At 42.3% G+C, this 21,144-nt stretch overlaps 1 protein-coding gene across 1 annotated transcript; it reads right to left on the bottom strand.

Annotated features, from left to right (window-relative positions):
• Nucleotides 1–3,387: 3,387 nt before the first annotated feature.
• Nucleotides 3,388–20,151, bottom strand: SEC61A1 (SEC61 translocon alpha 1 subunit). Its single transcript, XM_026650274.1, has 12 exons — nt 20,028–20,151; nt 17,684–17,751; nt 16,882–16,947; nt 16,702–16,780; nt 15,583–15,714; nt 14,407–14,516; nt 13,979–14,132; nt 11,444–11,604; nt 10,409–10,606; nt 9,585–9,776; nt 7,764–7,840; nt 3,388–5,735 (listed from the first exon to the last, which is right to left on the bottom strand). The coding sequence occupies exons 1-12, from the start codon at nt 20,032–20,034 to the stop codon at nt 5,549–5,551; spliced, it is 1,431 nt and encodes a 476-aa protein (XP_026506059.1). The 5' UTR covers nt 20,035–20,151; the 3' UTR covers nt 3,388–5,548.
• Between the last annotated feature and the right edge of the window lie 993 nt (nt 20,152–21,144).

The raw sequence follows: 21,144 nt of genomic DNA, 5'->3' as shown, positions 1-21,144 counted from the left end.
AATTAACCTCTCCTCTTGCCTATAGACTAAAAATGCTGTCTACAATATGCATCACAGGAAGTAAAGAGCTTGTCCCCACCTCCTCGTCAACTTGGTCCAAAGTGATCATCGAAACAGCCAGGCAGCCATTATCAAAACACACACAAGAGCTTGAAGCAGAATGAAAATAGAAAAGTTTATATTTCTCAGCTGCTGGCAGTTGTCTAAGGCCATGCTCCATAATTAAACCTTTACTGGCCTCATCATTTAAGGAGAGAGTTTATTACAAATTCTAGCCTGCTTTCACTAGAAATGGATAGCACTGAAAAAAATCAGAAGAAAGCTGAAGAGTCTTGCTCTTCTTTACCCAGCTGGAGGGAGACTCTGCCAGGAAAACCTGCATGCTGTCTTCTCTATACCACAGAAAGCACAGCTACCAGATCTGTAAACCAATGAGTGGCTACAGACATTAACATTCAAAAATGGATGTTTCAGTTTCAGATGGCTACTGTCTTCCTCAGTGAGAGCCAGTGCTCACTTCATATGTGGGAATTATCAGCTGCAGCTTGTCCAGAGCATACATGACAGGGGGTCTGGGATCGGATCCATACAGATCATCCTTCTGATTTCACTAAAGCAATGAAGAAGTGCTTGAATCATAGCTTATCCAATGGTATTCCTTCTGTTTTTAAAACTCTAGTACATTCAGATCAACAGGCCTGATGCCTGGAAGAGGCTTCCTTACCCCCCACATCCCTGATCACCTATGTCCCATTTCTGACCGTGAGCATCCACTCCATAGTGACAAGGCATGGCAGTCTCTGTTCCCTTGCAGTCCCTAACCTCTCACCGGTAACTGCCAAGAGAGGTGCCAATTGCCATGGTATTTCCTTTCTAGCAAGTGTTGCCAACTTGGCTAGTATGATATTTGTAATAGCCAGGGAGTCAACAAGAAACTAGACCCTAGAACGTGTACCCTGTTTTAGTAGGCCAGTCTGTTCTCATATTGTGAAATGGAAGCTTAAAGTCTTGCTGACTAATTAGGACCCCAACATAGAATATATTTTTGTTTTGTTTTTAAGTTTGTTCTACCCCCTGCAATTTCATGTCTTCTCGATAATGTAAAAATTGTCCCAATCCAGGTGTCAATTTCGCACAGATTGTGTGGCAAAATTCCGCAGATTAAGTGACACTGACAGCTGCAGCCTCCATGGGACGCAGGTTGTGTGGCCCAAATGCTTTCATAGATTGTAAGCACTAAAATAGGACTACAATTTTATGCATTTGTATAGCTCCCCACAGTGGGGCCTCAATTCTGATTCTAGGGGCTATGCCAATATATTTGATAACACTGTTCCCTACAATTTTACCCTGTACCGCATATCAGTGCAACACATCGAAACAAAAAAAAAAATAAAGCAAAAAGACAACTACACCTGTGATGCATATTTAACTGCTTTTTCAACATCAAGGAACTAGTGCCTTGAACTGCAGTAGAACAGCACCCCCCAGTGGGAAAGCTGCTGTTACAATTTCAAGAGAGTCCTTCAGGGATGTTTGGATAAACTGGAAGATCCTCTTTCATGGAACAAAAGAAGTTTCAACAAGCAGTCATTGTTTGAACACCTGCAGATGTCCCTGGACAGCTGGGAGGATGCCAGCGATGTTGATCCTTGCTGGCCAAAGTTCAAACTGGGACCTTTTTAGGCAGGAAGCAGGCAAAGGCTAGTATTTCATGTCAGAAATCTGGCAAAGGGAAAGGCAGAAAAACTCCAAAGGTAGACAGTTCAAGCAGCATACGAAATAAGAGAGCTTCAAAATTTCGTTAGCTTTCCTCCATATCCGTGTACACTTCTTTGTGAAGGTCCCCTCCTCCTTCAGTGAGTACATCCACTGGGCCATAGTGCCCTTCCCAAGGGCATAAACTTCAGTCAGCGTACTGAGACACACATCAGGAAACTGCGTTAGCATTCCAGGCACCCACAAAGCTGACTGAGCACCTGTCAATTATGTCATACCCTGTCAATAAGCAAACAGCAGTGCACAAAAAGCTGCATGCGACTTTGTGAGGCTGGAGGGAGCTGAAGGCCACCCAAAACATGTCACTGCTTACCGACACTGATTGAAAGGGAGATCAAGTGGGAAAAGCAGAAGGTAGAGTCAAGATTCCACATTTATTGAAGACTTGCCCTAACTAGCATATTGCACAAATCATAATCTCATTTTACGCCTCAGTGACAGAGACATAGGGCTGGTCCACACTGGGGCGGGGGATCGATATAGGAAACGCAACTTCAGCTACGAGAATAGCGTAGCTGAAGTCGACGTTTCCTATATCGAACTAAAAGTACTTACTTCGGGTCCACGCGGCGCAGGCAGGCTCCCCCGTCGACAGCGCTTCCTCCTTTCGGCGAGCAGGAGTTCCGCAGTCGACGGGGGAGCGCTTCTGGGATCGATCTATCGCGTCCAGATGAGACGCGATAAATCGATCCCAGAAGATCGATCTCTACCCGCTGAATTAGGCGGGTAGTGTGGACCAGCCCATAGAGATGATCAATACTTAGTTGCAAAGTGCTTTGCCACTGTAAATAAATTCTCTATAGTGCTAGCTACAGTTGCACCAGGGACTGGCCCCTTCTCTACACAATCCATTTAGAATATTGCCTACAACAGGGGTTCTTAAGATTTTCCTTGGTGCAGACAACTTTTTAACAGAGATTACCTTATGGACGCCTCCCCTCATATCTACAGTTGTGTGGACCACTTCCTCCCATTTGTGATCATAAAATATCCCTATGGCAATTACAACTATTGCTTATGTAGAAAGTATTTACATTATTTCAGATGTCCTTTTTTCCAAGCTGCTAAAGTGCATCGAACAGCACCACAGCCCCATTCTGCTGCACACACCACTGAGAATCTCTGCTCTACAGTGGCATTACAAATGACAGCCCAGGTTGAACTTCACAAGAGCAGAGTGAAGAGCATTTTCAGAGGAAGGAAAGAGTGCCACCTAAAAGGCAAATTAACATCTTCCTTCCCCACCACATCAGAAACCTGCGACCTCAGAGGACAGGGCAGAAAATAGTCTGAAACCACTCACCCCTTGATTCTTTTAATTAAATAGGGTCATGCTACAAAGAACTTTCGTAGAGACACATTTAGTAACACTTAGATATTGGGCAATACTTCAGCTGTTATCAAACTCTGTTGGTTTTTTCACCTCATCATCCCTGTCGTGATGCTCATTTGCATGTCTTAAGATACCTGCTGAATCCTGTTTTATAGCTAAATTCTCTGGGGCAGGAACTGTCTTTGTACACTCTTTAGTATGCATCATTTACATTCATTTTCAGAGTCTTTTAGGCATGCACTTGCAGCAGTATTTAAAGCACTAAAAGTCAACTGTTAGTTCCAAAGATGTACTTTATTTAATTATAAAGCAGATTGGTTAGGCATTAGCTCTTTGTTTTTATTCTAGCTGTCCACTGTATGATCATCAGATCCTGCCTTCAGGACATATCTACTTGAAGATGCATAAAGTTCCACCACTAGACAACAAAATTCAGATGCACAGAACAAGTGCTATTCACCAGGAACTCAAGAACTGTTGATCTAAACTGCAGCCAGTTCAAAGAAAAGTTCTAACTGAAAACACAAATACAGTTCCAGCCCAGCCAGAACTGTGTGCCCAGAAGTGAGGTCCTTGACTGGTCTTTCTGAAAGACACCCCCATCAAAAGTCACCTCTGAACTATCTCAGATTTTGTATCAAAAACTCTGTCGTCACATGCTGCTATTTCAAAACAGACCCTGGATAAAAAACAGAACAAATGTTGTGTGAAGTTAACAAGTGGACTTTTATAACATTTTCTTTATTCATGGCTACTTTATTCCATCACTTTTGCCCTTTTTCCAATTCAGGTCCTTGTCCCATTTTAAGCGTTTAATTTTCTACTGATAGGTACATAGCATACAGAGCCTGCAAAATTTGCACACATTTGGTAGAGCTTGGTGGCAAATACAGCATGAGTTTCTGGCCCTGTCTCTACTTTTCTCAGGAACATGTAATAGAAATGATTCTGTCATTCATCGAAGCACAAACCATCTTTTACATTTTCAGAGTAACAATAGAAAATACAGTCATATTGGTGCAGTACAGAGAAACACTCCAGCACTACCACTTCCCATTCTGGTTCTCAGGTTGACCAATACTGTTTGAGGAAGAAACTTTACTTGCAGGATTCTTTTGTACACAAAATGTTTGCATTTATCAACATTTAATGTGCCTAGGACCAATCTAAATTAAAATTAAAAGTTGAGGATTTTTTTCAGTTTCCTTTAAGCCTTTTAAGGTGAGTTCTCCATTTTGATAGGAGTGGCCCTCAAAACAAAACAGGAGGCCATAGGTGTCCAGGCAAGTGTTTTCACTACACACTATTCAAGTCAGCAAGGGTATATTTTTAAGCATACTTCAGAGATGGCAAAAGGATGCTTTCTACATGGGCAGTGACAAAGTTATCAAACTAATCTCCTGTGCAGGACCATAAATTAGGTACTGTGGGACAGATAAGTAAATTACAGTTGTGGTATTCTGTAGCAATGAATCTCACACAATTCACTAGAAACAAGCAGTCAGATGATGATATCCTCATTGCTGCTAGACTATTACTTATTTTTAATGAGAGAAGTCTGGGTTTATCAAAAGAAGATTTGCCTCTAAAAAGTTGTGACATGCAATTCCCAACTAGTTTCAGTGCCAGAGCTAAAAATGACTGTGGTCAATGGTAGTTAGAACATTTACAAGGCTTCCCCACATTACCAAGTTTTAAGGTTACAACTCTTAGGCACAATAATTGCTTCCCCCTGGAGAAACCTACACTGACCTGAGTTTTCAGCTTATGGAAGGGAAAGCATTTCTAACCTCTATAGAAACTAGGCAACAGTCTTAAGCCAATATTCAGCATTTGACAAGACCTAGCTTAGTTTACAAGACATTTGGAAGGAGAGACACCTTTGTAAAAATACACTGAAAATGCCTCACCAAATATGCCATATTCCAAAAAATATACAAAACTGAACACATTAAACATTGTTTGTGCTTACAACCATAATTAATGAACTCCAGCATCAGAGGGAGAGATTTCTCTCACCTAATCCACTGCAGAGGAGTTGCAAACACAAAATATATGGAAAAAACATCCCTTCCAATACATAGCCCTCCCCCCATGTCTATTTATTGAAACCTATAAAGGCTTCAGATCTATCATTCCTGCAAGGGGATGAAAAATTAAAGAGCTGTCAAACTAAATCCAATTCAGGAAGTTGGTTTTCCTAATAAGTAATTAAAAATAATCCATTTTCTTTAAAAGTGTTTTTGCACATTTTCCAACATTTATAAAATACAAACAATATGCTAAAAAGTGAACAAAAGGAAATGCACTTTGGAAACATTATTAAAATACATGTTCCTATAGCATGATGTGCCCGAGTTTGTTTTATTTCTTTTCACCTGACTGGATAATTCAAGAATACGCCTTCCCCTTTCCTAGGTCCATGAGAAGCTGGGTTTAGAAAAGAAGAGCTCCCATGCTCCCAACTTCACTCTGTTCCTTTACAAAAATTTCAAAGTACTGGTAAATGATAGTAACAGCTAGCAAGATTCCAGTTCCAGACCCAATTGCCCCAAGGAAGTCTGCCAGGACAGAGAGAGCACCAATGCAGAGACCACCAAATGCAGCAGCTGTGGGAATGTACCTGTAAAATACAATGGTAAAAGGAAAGTAGTCAGTCAGACATTAAGCTACCTTTCGCACCAGGGATTGGTATTCCTGTAGGACAGTGGTCCCCAAACTTGAGGGTCATGCCCCCACTGCAGCCTGAGATGTGGCCACGGGGAAAGGGGGTCGAGGCTGGGGCCATGGGCCAAAGCTGGGGGTGGGAGCAAAGTTGCAGCCGGGTTGTGATGGGCCCACGGCCAAGTGCGGCTCCGCTCCCGGCCTTGCCCCCAGCCTCAGCCCTGGGCTGGGAATGGAGCCATGGCCAGCGGTCGAGGCTGGGGGCTGGGAGTGGAGCCAAGCCGAGGCTGGGGACAGGGACAGGTGCAGGGCTGGGAGCTGTGGACACGGCTGGGGGTGGGACCAGAGCAGAGCTGGGGGTGGTGAGGGTCTGGCTGGCGCTCCCCACCCCCGTGGGGGCTGGCCCAGGCCCCACTGTGCCCCCCCCAAGGGTTCCTCCACATCCCCCTAGGGTGCCATGCCCCACACTTTGGGGACCTCTGCTGTAGGATATACCTAGCTGGGAGAACAATCTGAATCGAAGAGGTGAGTGTTTTCTATGAGGGAAAAATCAGTCCCTTTAAAAGAACAGGAAGCTAGACCTCATACAACTAGGCACCTTAAATATTTTTTCAGCAGCTCCCCGGAAGTTTAAGATAACTATTACAAATAAAAACAAAGGCCCTCAGTAACAAAACACCCTCTTCCTCCCTGGTCCAGCAATCCAAGAGGAGGAACATGCACTAGGCTCGGCATACTAGGCAAGGGGGCCCAAGCATGACCCCGCTGAGGACAAACATCGCCAAGCTGCCTGGGAATGGAATGGAATAGACTGCAACCAGCCACATCTTTAAACACAATGGCAATTGGGTCCCAGGAAATACTCCATCTCATTTCAAGTGGCTTATAGCTAGGATTGAGATGGGGCAAATCAGACTGTGACCTGTAGTCTCGCCACATATTACACCTCCATATTAGAGATAAGAACTGCAGTGGGAAGCTCGGCAGAACTCAAAGGGTCACTTTGTGCCCCACCACTGCACCAAGTAGTTTATTAAATATTTGTTTGGGATTTAAAATAAAATCATTTAGAAGACTGTAGCTCTTACCCATAGAGGTATGTAACCGAGACATCTGCAACTATGATTAATAATATTTACTGTAAAAGATTAATGTTTATGCAACACTTTGAAAATGTAAAGTGCTGAATATATTACTAACGATGCAGTAAAAATGAATGAAAATTGTTGCGTGCATGCAGCCACATCTCTTAAGTTTTTATCTTTCAGGCTTTTGCAGTCCTCACAACCACCAGCAGACTCAAGACCCGGGGTTCTCAAACAGGGGGTTGCGACCCCTCAGGGGGTCACAACCTTATTATGGGGGGGTCGCGAGCTGTCAACCTCCACCCCAAACCTCACTTTGCTCCAGCATTTATAATGGTGTTAAATATATAAAAAAGTGTTTTTAATTTTTAAGGGGGGGGGGGGTCGCACTCAGAGGCGTGCCATGTGAAAGGGGTCACCAGCACAAAAGTTTGAGAGCCACTGCTCAAGACCAATTAGAATAACTACTTACAAAGTTAGGTGATTCCATACCCATCACCCTACAATGGAGGACTTTTAGAGGTAACTGGGCCAGCTGATTGCTAGCCTGTTTGTGTGAGAGCTTTTATATTAGTGCGAGGAACCATATATGTTTGCATGCTCACACCATGGCTGTCAGCAAGGACTGAACCCAGGACCTTCAGCACCAGAGACACAGGTCTACTACTAGAGCTAAATCCTTCAGCTGTGAAGTAGCAGTAGACTGCAGTGTTTATAGGCCCAGCCTCCAGCAGGAGACATGACCTTATGCAGTAAGCTAGCATATCACCCTAGGACTGAGCTTGAAAGGACATCCAAGTTCCAATCTTCTGAAGACAATGCTTATTGTAGCACTGATATTACATGAACAGCAGTATATTCCACACTTGGTACATATAGCCACTGACATATTTGTAGCTCACCTGTTTAGTTCGTGGACCATGGAGGTTTCTCTGTGGCCCCTCATTACCATCTGTTGCTCTTTTAGTTGTTTGGCAACCTGTATTGAGCCAAGAAATTTAGTTTCATTTTTTTTGGTTAATTTCACAGAACCACCTAGCTATCTGGAATTAAAAGCATGACATTTCTGTGATTACATATCAGCCATCTTCCAAGAAACAGAATAAAAACAAAGTGGAGCTTTTCCCAATTATTATGTTTAAAGTGTAAGATGCCTTGTTCCACTATTCTAAGCCATGATTAATAGAGTGACACACAAGCAAAACCCAACCAAGATCTATACAGAGCTCCAGGTAGGACCTCAGCCACATTTGGCAGCAAGCAGCCAGATCCATCCCAAATGAAAATGTTCATTGTGTGTATTCCATTTCTTTAATTATTCCTCATGATGCAAAAAGCTATTTCTTCCTAACTAAAACCTGCCATACTGTCAGCCATTTTACCATCTCCAATAGCTACAAGCAATGCAATTTAAGAATGAAATATTTTGTTCTTGAGTGTTACACATCTGAATGACTGAAGCTTAGATAGGCCAGCTACTAGTATGTAGATGCGCTGAACTATTTTTAACATACCTCCAATTAAGCGAATCTGAAACACAACTACTTCCAGTTATTAGTCCCCATAAAGATCATAGAAGATTAGGGTTGGAAGAGACCTCAGGAGGTCATCTAGTCCAACCCCCTGCTCAAAGCAGGACCTACACCAACTAAATCATCCCAGCCAGGGCTTTGTGAAGCCAGGCCTTAAAAACCTCTAAGGATGGAGATTCCACCACCTCCCTAGGTAACCCATTCCAGTGCTTAACCACCCTCCTAGTGAAATAGTGTTTCCTAATATCCAACCTAGACCTCCCCCGCTGCAACTTGAGACCATTGTTCCTTGTTCTATCATCTGCCACTACTGAGAACAGCCTAGCTTCATCCTCTTTAGAATCCCCCTTCAGGTAGTTCAAGGCTGCTATCAAATCCCCCCTCACCCTTCTCTTCTGCAGACTAAATAACCCCAGTTCCCTCAGCCTCTCCTCTTAAGTCATATGCCCCAGCCCCCTAATAATTTTCGTTGCCCTCCGCTGGACTCTCTCCAATTTGTCCACATCCCTTCTGCAGTGGGCGGGGGACAAAAACTGGACATAATACTCCAGGTGTGGCCTCACCAGTGCCGAATAGATGGGAATAATCGATCTGCTGGCAATGCTCCTACTAATAAAGCCCAATATGCCGTTGGCCTTCTTGAAGAGCTTGTTTTTTCCAGGCACAGAAGTATTAAAATACGGTGTGTATGTTTTTAATGAGATAATTACCCTCACACAGTGCAGCTGTCATCTGACCACTATGCTCCAAATGTAGTGCTCCAGGCTACGCACTATGCTCCTTATGAAGAAGTTTCACTTTCATATTGTTCTGTTTCTATCTATGCGACTCAAGTGATATTCAAGCATCTCAGACATCTCTATTCCTACACCACCCACCTAGGGTTTTTTGGGAGGGGCTGGGTGAGGCCATGTGATCCAGCGAATAGGGCACCAAATGGGAATCAGGAGATCAGGGTTCTACCTGTGTGCCTGTTTTCCCCTCTGTAAAATGGGAACAGAAATGCTTACCCAGCTTTATGTGCTTTGCAATCCACAGCCAAAAAGGCACTCTACATAAGTGGTGATATTACTAAGAGGTAAGTCTGGCACCAGGCCTATATTGTCCATTTCACAATATTACTGCTGAGGAAGTAATTACTGCAGAATAATTCTCCTGGTTTTATCCTGTAAACCTATTTCTTTAACTTACATCTTTGGCAGAGGAGCCAGAAACTTCAATCCATGTCTTGGAGAAGAAAGCACAGGAGCCCAACATAAACACAATATAAACAACTGCATGGACAGGGTCTTCTAACACCGAACCAAAGGACTCAGGGGGTGACAGATAATAGCAAAGTCCACCGACTGGATAAGAGCGAGCAGGGCCTCCAGATGAAGTATCCTGAAAAGAAACATAGGTTTGTACTGTTTAGTTTTGTGTCCCTATTTGTTAGCAGTTAGACTAACCCTGGTTAAATGCATCATCTCTTCGTTAAAAGGTCGAGCTTGTGTGTACACATGGGCTGCACAAGGGAATTCAAGTTTCAGATTATGAGCAGTTTCTAAATTAAAGATAGGAACACAAGGGACAAATAAAAAAAATAAAATATACTGGGCTTGCAAGGGAGGAAAAAATAATAGCAAGCCACAGATTAAATACACATGGTAAATGTAGAAGACCATGTATTCCACAGTCAATAATGAAGGGAAAGTATCAGAGGGGTAGCCGTGTTAGTCTGGATCTGTAAAAAGCAACAAAGAGTCCTGTGGCACCTTCCCATGTGTCTGACGAAGTGGGTATTCACCCACGAAAGGTTATGCTCCAATACATTTGTTAGTCTATAAGGTGCCACAGGACTCTTTGTTTTCCCTTCATTAAAAAGCAACATCACATGTTGGGCTGTTAGTCTCAATGTGCATAATTTTGCCAGGGAAAGTGTCGCTATGTTTACAGAGATCACGTGCGACGCTGGGCGTTCTAGTGGGGCCCCTGCATGACGTACAACAGGCTACAGAAAACAGGTGGATACTTACAGACCAGGTGCCCAGCAGGCTAACCAACAAGTTGCCACTGAAGCGAGCAGACAACATCTGGGAGATCACATACAGATTAGATACCAAGGCAGACTGAAGAATGATGGGAATATTGGAAGTATAGAACAGCTTGATCGGGTAAGTGTTGTACTGGCCACGGTAGCGGGCAGATTTGATGGGGAGGTCCACTCTGAAGCCCTGAAAAATGCCAAGTAAAAACCCCACTGTAACTGAAGTAAAACATGCAGACAACACAGGCACCACACGTCTCAACAAAAATCTTGCCGTGAACCATGTGAGTGTCAAACATTCTACTAGCTCAGCCCTCTATTTAAACCCTTCTGCCAAGACCTCAGACCAACTCAGACTGTTGGACAGGGTAGCTTAAATATGTGAATTTATGAAATGCCAAAATATTCAAAGGCGAGTCTGAAATTGCAGGAAGAACTCAGCATAGTGCCCAGAAGCGGAAATTTCAAAGCTACACACACAAAAACCCCTCATTTGCTACTTATTGGTCATTTTGCTGCAATAAATTCCAAAATGGACTCAGGTTTTTATGGGTTCATGGTATTTTCAGCAAAATGTTGAGGCATTTTTGGCAAGGTCTGTTATTGCACATCCATCATCTCTCTCAGCCTACAATAATTCTCAAGCCTTTCGGAGGCCACAGAAAGCCAAGGGTGGAGTTCCAGCCTTTTCAGATCAAGTAACTGAAGCCCTGGCTGACATCTACTAGTCATTAGGAGTCTTCTGTATGCACTAAAAAGGTGAAGTTTAACTGTTCAGGCTGCAGAAAAAAAATCCATTTTTAAAACACGCAGCCATGTCAGTTCTCATTTAAAAAGCCACAAAAGAGCCTAAGATTTTGAACTTCTTAAATTCATATTTATCTTCACAATTGTCAACTTTTCTATGGAAGTATTGTCAGGATCTGTACCCAAAATTTATCAGACTGCATTTGTACCAGGAAATAGATGACTTTACTATATCCACTGGCAGTAGTTTTAAACATTATTCTAGATTCTGACTGACCTGGAAGTAAATGACAACAGCAAAGACAAAAATGGTGGCAATCAGGTTCATGAGGTTAGGTAGGTTCTGGCGGTAGAAGGCCTCTCGGAGAGCTCTGACTTTGTCCGTACGAGTAGCCAGCAGATGGAACAGAGCAATAATGGCTCCTTCAAACTCCATTCCTTAAATGAGAAAGGGAGAGGGGAAGGACAATGAGTTCAGGTATCTTAATACCTGAACTGAGACATTAACTAGGCTTCTGAAGTACAATATTTAGGGTGGGATTATCAGAAGCACTTGCTGTTGGCCTAACTCTGATCCCACTGAAGTCAGTAAGGAGCCAGAGATCACCCATTGATTTCTATAGGATCAGTTAGACCAATGCTAAGCACTTTTGAAAATCCCACCCTAAAGGCAATTCCTTCTATAAGAAACATGTGAATATAAGGAAGAATGCAATTGTCTTCATAGCGCAAGGTACATCTGCTAATGCCATACAGGGATGGATTCCACACCATATGATTATTTTAGACAGTGCCAAAGAACAGACTAGAAGACAAAACAATGATTCTATAAAACACAGGGAACAAGAGAGATGTAAACAGCGCACTTTATGCCCGCAGAATTCAGAGCATCATGAAGCACTGAATTTCCAAAAAAGTTCTAGCAATCTGCACAAGAGAACAAATTTCTTGTTAGAAATCTAGGTTTTCCAGAGTAGTTATCAGCAATAGACAGAGCAAAACACAGCTGCATGGGATTAAAAGGGAAACAAAGTTGTAATCACTTTTTATGACAGAGCTACATTTCAAAGAAATGCATTGTTTTGTTTTCCTACTTTGAAGTTCTGTGCTTTGAGAACTCACTATCACAAAGCAAGCAATTTTTACTCTCCTTTTCCTGCTGAAAAATCACACAGAAAGAAGAGCATTCAAAATTTATGGACCCAAGAGTCTTAATAAGCAGCAGCTTGGATTCTGCCATAACTATGAATTCTGTGGGAAAAAACCACTGCCCTTTGAATAAAAGTGACATTTTGAAATGACAGACTCATAAGCCTCCCAGCAACCAATTCTGAAGATTAGGAACCATTAAGAAAGGGATAGATAATGCCACCACATAAATTCATGGTATGCCCACACCTTGAATACTGCATACAGTTTTGGTTTCCCCATCTCAAAAAAGATACATTAGAATTGGAAAAAGTACACAGAATGGCAATAAAAATGATTGGGGTATGGAACAGCTTCCATATGAGGAGACATTAAAAAGATTGGGACTGTTTAGCTTGGAAAAGCGACGACTGAGGAGGGATATGATAGAGATCTAAAAAATCATGAACTGTGTAGAGAAAGTAAATAAAGAAGTGTTATTTACCCCTTCACATAACACAAGAGCCAGAGATCACCCAATGAAATTAAAAGTCAGCAGGTTAAAAACAAACATAAGGAAGTACTTCCTCACACAATGCAGTCAACCTGTGGAACTTGTTGCCGGAGATGTTGTGAAGGCCAAAAGTGTAACTGGGTTCAAAAAACAATTAGATAAATTCATGGACGATAGGTCCATCAATGACTATTAGCCAAGATGGTCAGGGACACAACCCCATGCTCTGGGTGTCCTTAAGCCTCTGACTGCCAGAAGCTGAGACTGGACAACAGGGGATGGATCATCAGTAACTTTCCTGTTCTGTTCATTCCCTCTGAAGCATGCAGCACTGGGCAATGTCAGAAGACAGGATACTGAGCTAGCTGGACCATTGGTCTGAGCCAGTATGACCATTCTTATGTTGTTAAGATTAAAGAATACATTTAAGGAAACAGTAATCAGAATCTGGAATGAAGAATGGCAAAGTCTGGTGGATGTATTCTGCAGACTTACAATGGACAATGCAAAGTAAATGGAGAACGCTGTGGACTGAACACTTGATCATCCTATATTATAGAGTTACAGCTTATTTGCACAACTGAAATTAGTTGCCTTCCTGTAAGCACCCAATACTTCCATCTCTTCTCTCCCTGCAGTTCTGTGTGTCCCCTATGGAATCTCATTCCCTATCCTTGCAACTGATGCTGATTTGATTAGTCTTAGGAAAAAGTGCCACTCAAATCAACAATAAGGGTAGCTGCTGAGTGACAGGAGGCACTCCCTCCCTCAAGCAAGGTAATATGCTGCCTAAATACAACTGATCTTAAACCTCTGGAGTCTTCTCTCACAGTATTTGCATTACACATGCATTTGCACCTTGCATACAAACTTCTCTATTATAATTAGGATTCCACTTGATAAAAATTACATGGGCTGAGAGGTCAGGAGCACTATTTATTTACTATTTCACTTAATTTCCTTATTTTTTTCTTTTGTGCATAGAAATACAACTTTTCTGTTGCTGAAATTCTCTGTGCTCTGGAAGGTTACTGTAGAAATTGCTATGTATGGGTTGGAGCTTTAGAATGTGGAAGAGTGCACATGAAGCTACTCAGATAATCTAGTCATCTTTCATATTACAGAATACTTAAATCCTAACACAACCAAAGAACACGGAGTATGACTTACCTCGGCCTGTGTTCACAGTGGTGGGGCTGAATGCCTTCCATACAATAGTCTCACAGATGTTGGTAGCAATGAAAAGAGAGATGCCAGAACCAAGACCATACCCTTTCTGTAGAAGCTCATCCAATAGTAGAACTATCAGTCCAGCTACAAAAAGCTGCAAGAAAAGAAATAGCATTATTTACTGGAGGCATCATCCCTTTTTATTTTTTGTAATAATGCTAACTTGATACAAATGTTTTGTTCCATTAAGGATGACAAGGAGAAGATCAGATATCCTCTTTGGTTGGCAGACACGTGTGCTTTCAATTCTCCTCACTCCTTTCCCATCACTCCATGAGGCTGTATAACTGCACCCTCTAGACTCCTTTAGGATAAAAGGGAAGTATGGTTTTGAGGAGTGATGTAGAGGGTGTGGTATAAAAAGTTACCTGAATTGTGATAAGCAAACAGATACCAGCACCCATCTCAGATGGGTCTCCGTACATCCCCGTCATTACATAGACGATAGACTGACCAATTGTAATAATCATGCCAAACACTGTAAAAGAAGACAAAAAATACTGTCTGTTTATATGACATTTGCAGACCAGTGAAAAAGGGTAGCAGGGAGAAGGAGTACACAATAACTAATGAAATAGATATCTAAATGCAATGTCAAAATGAAGTTTGATCCCTGAAATCAGTCACTGGAAACTCTAAGATCAACAGAAACACTGCACAGTAGCAATGAGAGAGAAAACTAATCTAAAACAGATGAAGCAACATTCTCAGTGTTAAACACTCTTGTTTGCAGGAAATATTTTTTAAAATACAAAGTAAAGCATTAAGCTGATACGTAAGCAGTTTAGGTGAGTTTTTCTTCAGTAAACAGATTTTGGAACTTAATTGTTCCTTGTATAGAAACAAGTTGTAGAGAAGATCTGACTAAAATTAACTGAAATCTGTATCTTGCAGAGAGAGCATAGCAACATTTACTAATGAAAAGAGCCAACTTAAAAAGGACTTGAGTCTCAAGATGGTTCACATAAGAGGGACATCGGCAGCACAGAATTGTCTCACCCTTCTCCCACATCAAAACTGCCTTGATCATAGTTTTAGGTCTGGGCGGTATTTGGGTCTCCATGGTCCATTTAATATTTGGCCTCTCTGCTGAGACTGCAGCAGGGACACCATCATGTGACAACCATTAAGAACTCAACTGAAACTCACCAGATAATTTCACATAGGCCAAGAAACAGCAGACAATAAATCAGAGCACTGAAGTACTGACAAATTCAGATTCAAGAAATCTAACATCTGGGGAGGCCTACACATGAGATTCCAAGATTTTTCAGAGGATCAAGTTCACAACTTCCTTTGTTAATGTCAGGCCTCATTCTAGATGAGCCTCCTTGATATGGGGGAGGGATAGCTAGGTGGTTTGAGCATTGGCCTGCTAAATCCAGGGTTGTGACTTCAATTCTTGAGGGGGCCATTTAGGGATCTGGGGCAAAAATCTGTCTGGGGATTGGTCCTGCTTTGAGCAGGGGGTTGGACTAGATGACCTCCTGAGGTCCCTTCCAACCCTGATATTCTATGATTCTATGATATCAGCTGCTACTTACATTTCTGCGCCCCATTGAAGAGAGCTCTGTCTTTTGGAGTGTCCCCAACCTCAATTATCTTGGCACCAGCCAAGAGCTGCATGATGAGCCCAGAAGTGACAATGGGTGAAATACCCAGCTCCATCAACGTTCCTGTCAGATGCAGAAAGCAGAATGACAGTTGTTGCAGTTCACCATTTCTAGACCCCCCCAAAGTGCAAAGTTTGACTTTTCATTCCTCCCACCTCCTCATGGTACAGATAGAACAATAAGAGACACATGGCACTTCCTTCTCTGAGTCAGTTTAAAAAGAAAAGCTTTAGAAGGTAACTGAAGTTTGATGAAAATTAATTTGCTAGACAATGAATCACTCCTTAGTATCACGTGCTCTGCATTAAAGTTACTGCTTTCTGGCGTACCTACGCCAGATATAGGATGGTGTAGAAATGGTAAAGCTTCACTCTCTTCCTTTGAAGGAGAACATTCAAATATTTTTTGGTATAATCGGTCACTGTGCAACGTTTTTCAGTGACATGCAAATCTCTGCACTTCGCATTATGCTACAATCAATCAATATCACCCAATACATATACACACACCTGAACTAGTATCAAATGGTGCATTGAAGTGATACTGTATCTGATTTATATCAGCACAAAAAAGCTTCAATGAGCAACTGGACAACTGAGCAGCCAGCATAGGTTTTACTCTGTGTGACTGACCAAAGGTGTCAGTAAGAAAAAAAGTACAAAGATCTTATAGCTGGGAATGTGCATCAGAATACATGAAATGTACTGCAGGAGTTTTGTAACTTCTATTATATATGGGTATTTATGAGCTGTCTTGTTTCCACTTTCTCTGCAAAGGCTATTTGCCCTCCACTTGGATATATGCAATTGATAATGTGTCTATCCATATAAAATGTTAATGCATTTGTGCCAATTCCAATCCCCAGATTTAGCATTTATTTTCTATTATGCAGTGTTTATTGCTCCAATCCAGATGTTTACTTCATGAGAAAAAAAAATAAATCTATAAACTAAGACTAAAATCCCAAATGTTCAAACAAACCAAGTTACACGGCCACTGGAAGTATAAAACCCTGCGCTGGCAACTGAGCCACCTGAAGCAGGATCTTACCTCTATTTGAAGCCAGAATCACTCTCATCCAGTAGAAAGGATCTGCTGAGTCTGATGACATGATACCAAACAGGGGAATCTAAATTTCCAAGCAATGAAAGTGAAGTGGGGTTAAATTAAAGCACTGACTTTGTTCTCCTTTTTATTTGAAAGGAAAATGAAAGAACGTTACAAACATACCTGGCAGCATACTAAGAAGATGAAAAGTGTGATAGCTGTCCATAGCACTTTTTCCTTAAATTGAATCTGAAGAAAAAGAGAAAGACAGGAGTTAAACTGAATGGGTTGTCACTGGTCACAACAGCTGGTCTATTAAACAAGTCAGCTAAACTCTAGAATGTAACTGTATACTTATAGTAAAATACTAGACAGAAGCAAATTACTAAATCCCTTTTCATCCCATCTACACTATATGAAGTCTAGAAGGAAAGATAGTAAATCTTTACTGAAACTTTCATCCAAGCAAACAATCTTATGCAAGCAGTATAAGGTAATTCCAGTACTGATCCACTGAAATGGATTCTTAGTTTAATGGCCTACCAAAAAAAAAAAAAGCTCTCAGCAAAAATGCCAATCTAAGATTATTTGTTCAAATCAGTTGTTTTTAAGGGAGATGGGGGAAAAAGAAAGAGTATTTTGAATTTTAAGATACCATTTTTAGCTACTCTGAAATTAATTCTCTCTTAGATATATATCGTCATATACCTCAGGCCTTGCTGACACACAAGTTGTACTGCTTCAACTGTCCTGGTATAATTACAGCAGTACAACACCTACCGTGGATGAACTCATTCCAGTATAAAGATGACTTAGATTGGGTATAACTGTTCACACGAGGGCTGTAATGGTATAACTATTTCAGTTAGAAGTAGCTGCACTGCTGACAGTTACACTGGTACAAAAACTGAGTGTAGACCACACCTTAGGCTTAGAAAACTTATCTCTTACAAATAGAGTCCTGAAGGACATCTCAATAACATACCTTCCTTTCTGGCTTTTGAATTTCAGGCAAGATAACACAGAAGGGCTTGATTACTTCAAGAAATTTAACTGTAAAACAAAATAAAAAGTTAGATGGTAAAGTGAACATACAGATATGGAATTTATGGCAATCCTGATGATTAGTTACTGACATCTTAAAAAATGGAAATTTCTAAATTTGCAAGGGCTAGGGCAGGGGTAGGCAACCTGCAAGTACGTGAGCTTATTTTCAGTGGCACTCACACTGCCCAGGTCCTGGACACCGGTCCGGGGAGGCTCTGCATTTTATTTTAATTTTAAATGAAGCTTCTTAAACATTTTAAAAACCTTGTTTACTTTACATACAACAATAGGTTAGTTATATATTATAGACTTATAGAAAGAGACCTTCTAAAAACATTAAAATGTATTACTGGCACGCGAAACCTTAAATTAGAGTGAATAAATGAAGACTCGGCACACCACTTCTGAAAGGTTGCCGACCCCTACACTAGGGACTAGGTGGTCACCTCACCCTTATCTGTCCTAGGTACATCTGGCTAACTGCACTAACAAGGCAGTTGCACCTTTCAAAAAGTGTGATAACAAATAAACTTATTATACATGGCTGATATGGGTGTTTTGTAACTTTCTTGAGAATGATGAAGAAGAGAATGTTAGTTTCACTAACTTATTTTGTTTTCTAGAGATATACTTTTCCACATACCTCCAACTTCTATTTGATGGTGGTTATTTGAGGCATAATGTGAATAACTGAATTTATGTGGAAGGTTGAAACTACTTTGGGGATGAATGATTGAACCCCTTACAGGCACTGGTTAAACAGTTACTCAAACAATCCCACAAGATTTGTGTGTGAAACTGCTCACCAGCATGAGGAGGTTTATCCTTAGAAAGCAAGTGAGGTCTGAAAGTTACCTGAGCCTTAAGATTTAAGGAAAGGGGAGGTATCTATAATACAGGCCTGAACTATGAATTCTTCTTTCAGATTTAACATCTATAAAATAAACTGTTTTTCCAAGACAGGAACATTAGGTCCAAGGAAATTCAAAGTGAGGTAGGCTGACTCTCTCAGGACAACAGTCAAATCTCAGATTGCAGAAGTTATGTGGTAGGATTTACTTCCTTTATATCCATTTCATGAAAGACAGCACAAGGGCACTGAAACTCGATCACTTTCAGTAGCTCTGTGGAAATATGAAATTCATACTAAATGTACCCTGTTTAAGTCTAGACCAGAAACAGTTTACTAAATATTAAGCTATTAATTTCCAACAGAAATTTCTTGGACTGTGGTTTTTCACTTTCTGCAAATACCACATCTACCTTTTACAACAATGAAACCAAAATTCTTTTCCAGAACCTAACCAGTTCCTCTTCCTCTTGAAGCTTCTTTTAACTAGGGACATGAATGTCTTTCATTGCTATGGGTTTCTGTTATTCAGGAAGAATGACTGATTTTTAGCTTAGGGCTACTGACCATGACCCACTCAGCTTGCAGTTTCATTTTACTATGGTACTGCAACAGATGCCCTGGCACTCCTACTGACCTTTACACGATCCACAGGCAAGTGAAGTTAAGAGTACCTGTCAAGTCATCTAGCCTGACCTCCTGGCATCATACAGAACCTTCCTACCATAAGAGAATTTGTATTTGCTCCTTTGCATGCTGCTGAAAATTTCTTTCCTGATGTTACCAAAATTAGAATGCCCAGCTAATAAGAAAAGCCTAAGAAAGGGTAGAATGGATGCCATCATGAGAAAGCTAACCCTGATCCTAATACAAGCAAACTTACAAGGCAGCAGAGACAGGAAAGGAAACAAGGAAAACTGTGTTCCACCGTTCAGTGTGCACATTCATATTACAAGAAGATAATCTTGTTTTAACAGTTTGATAAAAGAATAAGATCTATAATGTGTCAAACAGCATTATGAGCCCAACCTGGCTCTAAAAAATGTTACCGCTTCAATACCCCCCATAGGGCCTATTGCCAAACACAGGCTAGTGGGGAAGAAAAGGCTCCTGGACAGACCCTGGGATGGCAACACATTTCAGGAAGCAATAGCACCTCCCAGCCCCTGCACAAAGAGTACACTGCAGGGTGCTGCCAACCCAGGGCACAGCTGGGGAGGGGGGGAGAAGGGCAGCGGCGGGGGGCCGGCCCCGCGCGGGGGCGGGGGGGGGGGGGGGGGGAGAAGGGCAGCGGGGCGCTGCCAACCCAGGGCACAGCTCGGGGATCATTCAGAGGATCCTGACCACGCAGCAGGTTCCCCGCCCCGAGCCCGCCTCAGGAACCCCTCCATCGCCCCCAGCTCCCGGCCCCCGGCTGCGCGCCGACACTCACTCCCCATCTCGGCCGCTTTTGCTGTCCAAAGAGGGAGCCGAGGCCGGGCGGAGACGCCTGCTCACTCCGAGGGACACGTCAGTGCTCGAGCCCTACCGGCCCCCTTCCGCTTCCTGCCACGCACGGGGTCGCCGGCCGAGCTCCTCCGCGCAGGCGCTGCAGACTCCCGGCACCCCCAAGAACTACAATTTCCCGGCAGTCATCGCCGCCGAGTCCCGCCCCGGCCACAGGCGCTATCATTCCCATCATGCACTGCGCCCACCAGATACCACAACACCCAGCATGCACTACGGCAAGACGCGCTTCGCAGACTATTCCCTTGTACCTATTGGACCCAGGGGACTATAAATCCCAGAATTCCATGCACCTTCTTGGGTCTAGGCTCTCTCCCAAGGTGACCCATGGCCTGCTGGGACTTGTAGTCGCCGCTTGTTTAGCCGCCATTTTAAATATCAGGGGTTAGCCCTGTTAGTCTGTATCTACAAAAACAACAAGGAGTCTGGTGGCACCTTAAAGACTAACAGATTGATTTGGGCATAAGCTTTCGTGGGTAAAAACCTCACTTCTTCAGATGCATAGAGTGAAAGTTACAGATGCAGGCATTATATACTGACACATGGAGAGCAGGGAGTTACTTCGCAAGTGGAGAACCAGTGTTGACAGGGCCAATTCAATCAGGATGGATGTAGTCCACTCCCAATAATCGATGAGGAGGTGTCAATTCCAGGAGAGGAAAAGCTGCTTCTGTAATGAGCCAGCCACTCCCAGTCCCTATTCAAGCCCAGATTAATGGTGTTGAATTTGCAAATGAATTTTAGTTCTGCTGTTTCTCTTTGAAGTCTGTTTCTGAAGTTTTTTTGTTCAATGATAGTGACTTTTAAATCTGTAATAGAATGACCAGGGAGATTGAAGTGTTCACTTATTGGCTTTTGTATGTTACCATTCCTGATGTCCGATTTGTGTCCATTTATTCTTTTGCGGCGGGACTGTCCGGTTTGGCCAATGTACATGGCAGAGGGGCATTGCTGGCACATGATGGCATGTATAACATTAGTGGATGTGCAGGTGAATGAGCCCTTGATGGTGTGGCTGATGTGGTTGGGTCCTCTGATGGTGT

This window comes from Terrapene carolina, unplaced genomic scaffold, assembly GCF_002925995.2.
Source record: "Terrapene carolina triunguis isolate 2854851 unplaced genomic scaffold, T_m_triunguis-2.0 Scaffold89, whole genome shotgun sequence".
Taxonomy (NCBI): Eukaryota; Metazoa; Chordata; order Testudines; family Emydidae; genus Terrapene; species Terrapene triunguis.
This window is presented reverse-complemented; position numbering and strand designations above follow the sequence as displayed.

Bases quoted from the DNA above. Each gene is read 5' to 3' on its own strand.
- SEC61A1 (XM_026650274.1), bottom strand. The intron at 15,715-16,701 runs GTAAGATCCTGC...TGCATCTGACAG, and splicing joins GATTCTGGCTTCAAATAGAG to GAACGTTGATGGAGCTGGGT. The intron at 11,605-13,978 runs GTAAGTCATACT...TTCTCATTTAAG, and splicing joins CACTGTGAACACAGGCCGAG to GAATGGAGTTTGAAGGAGCC.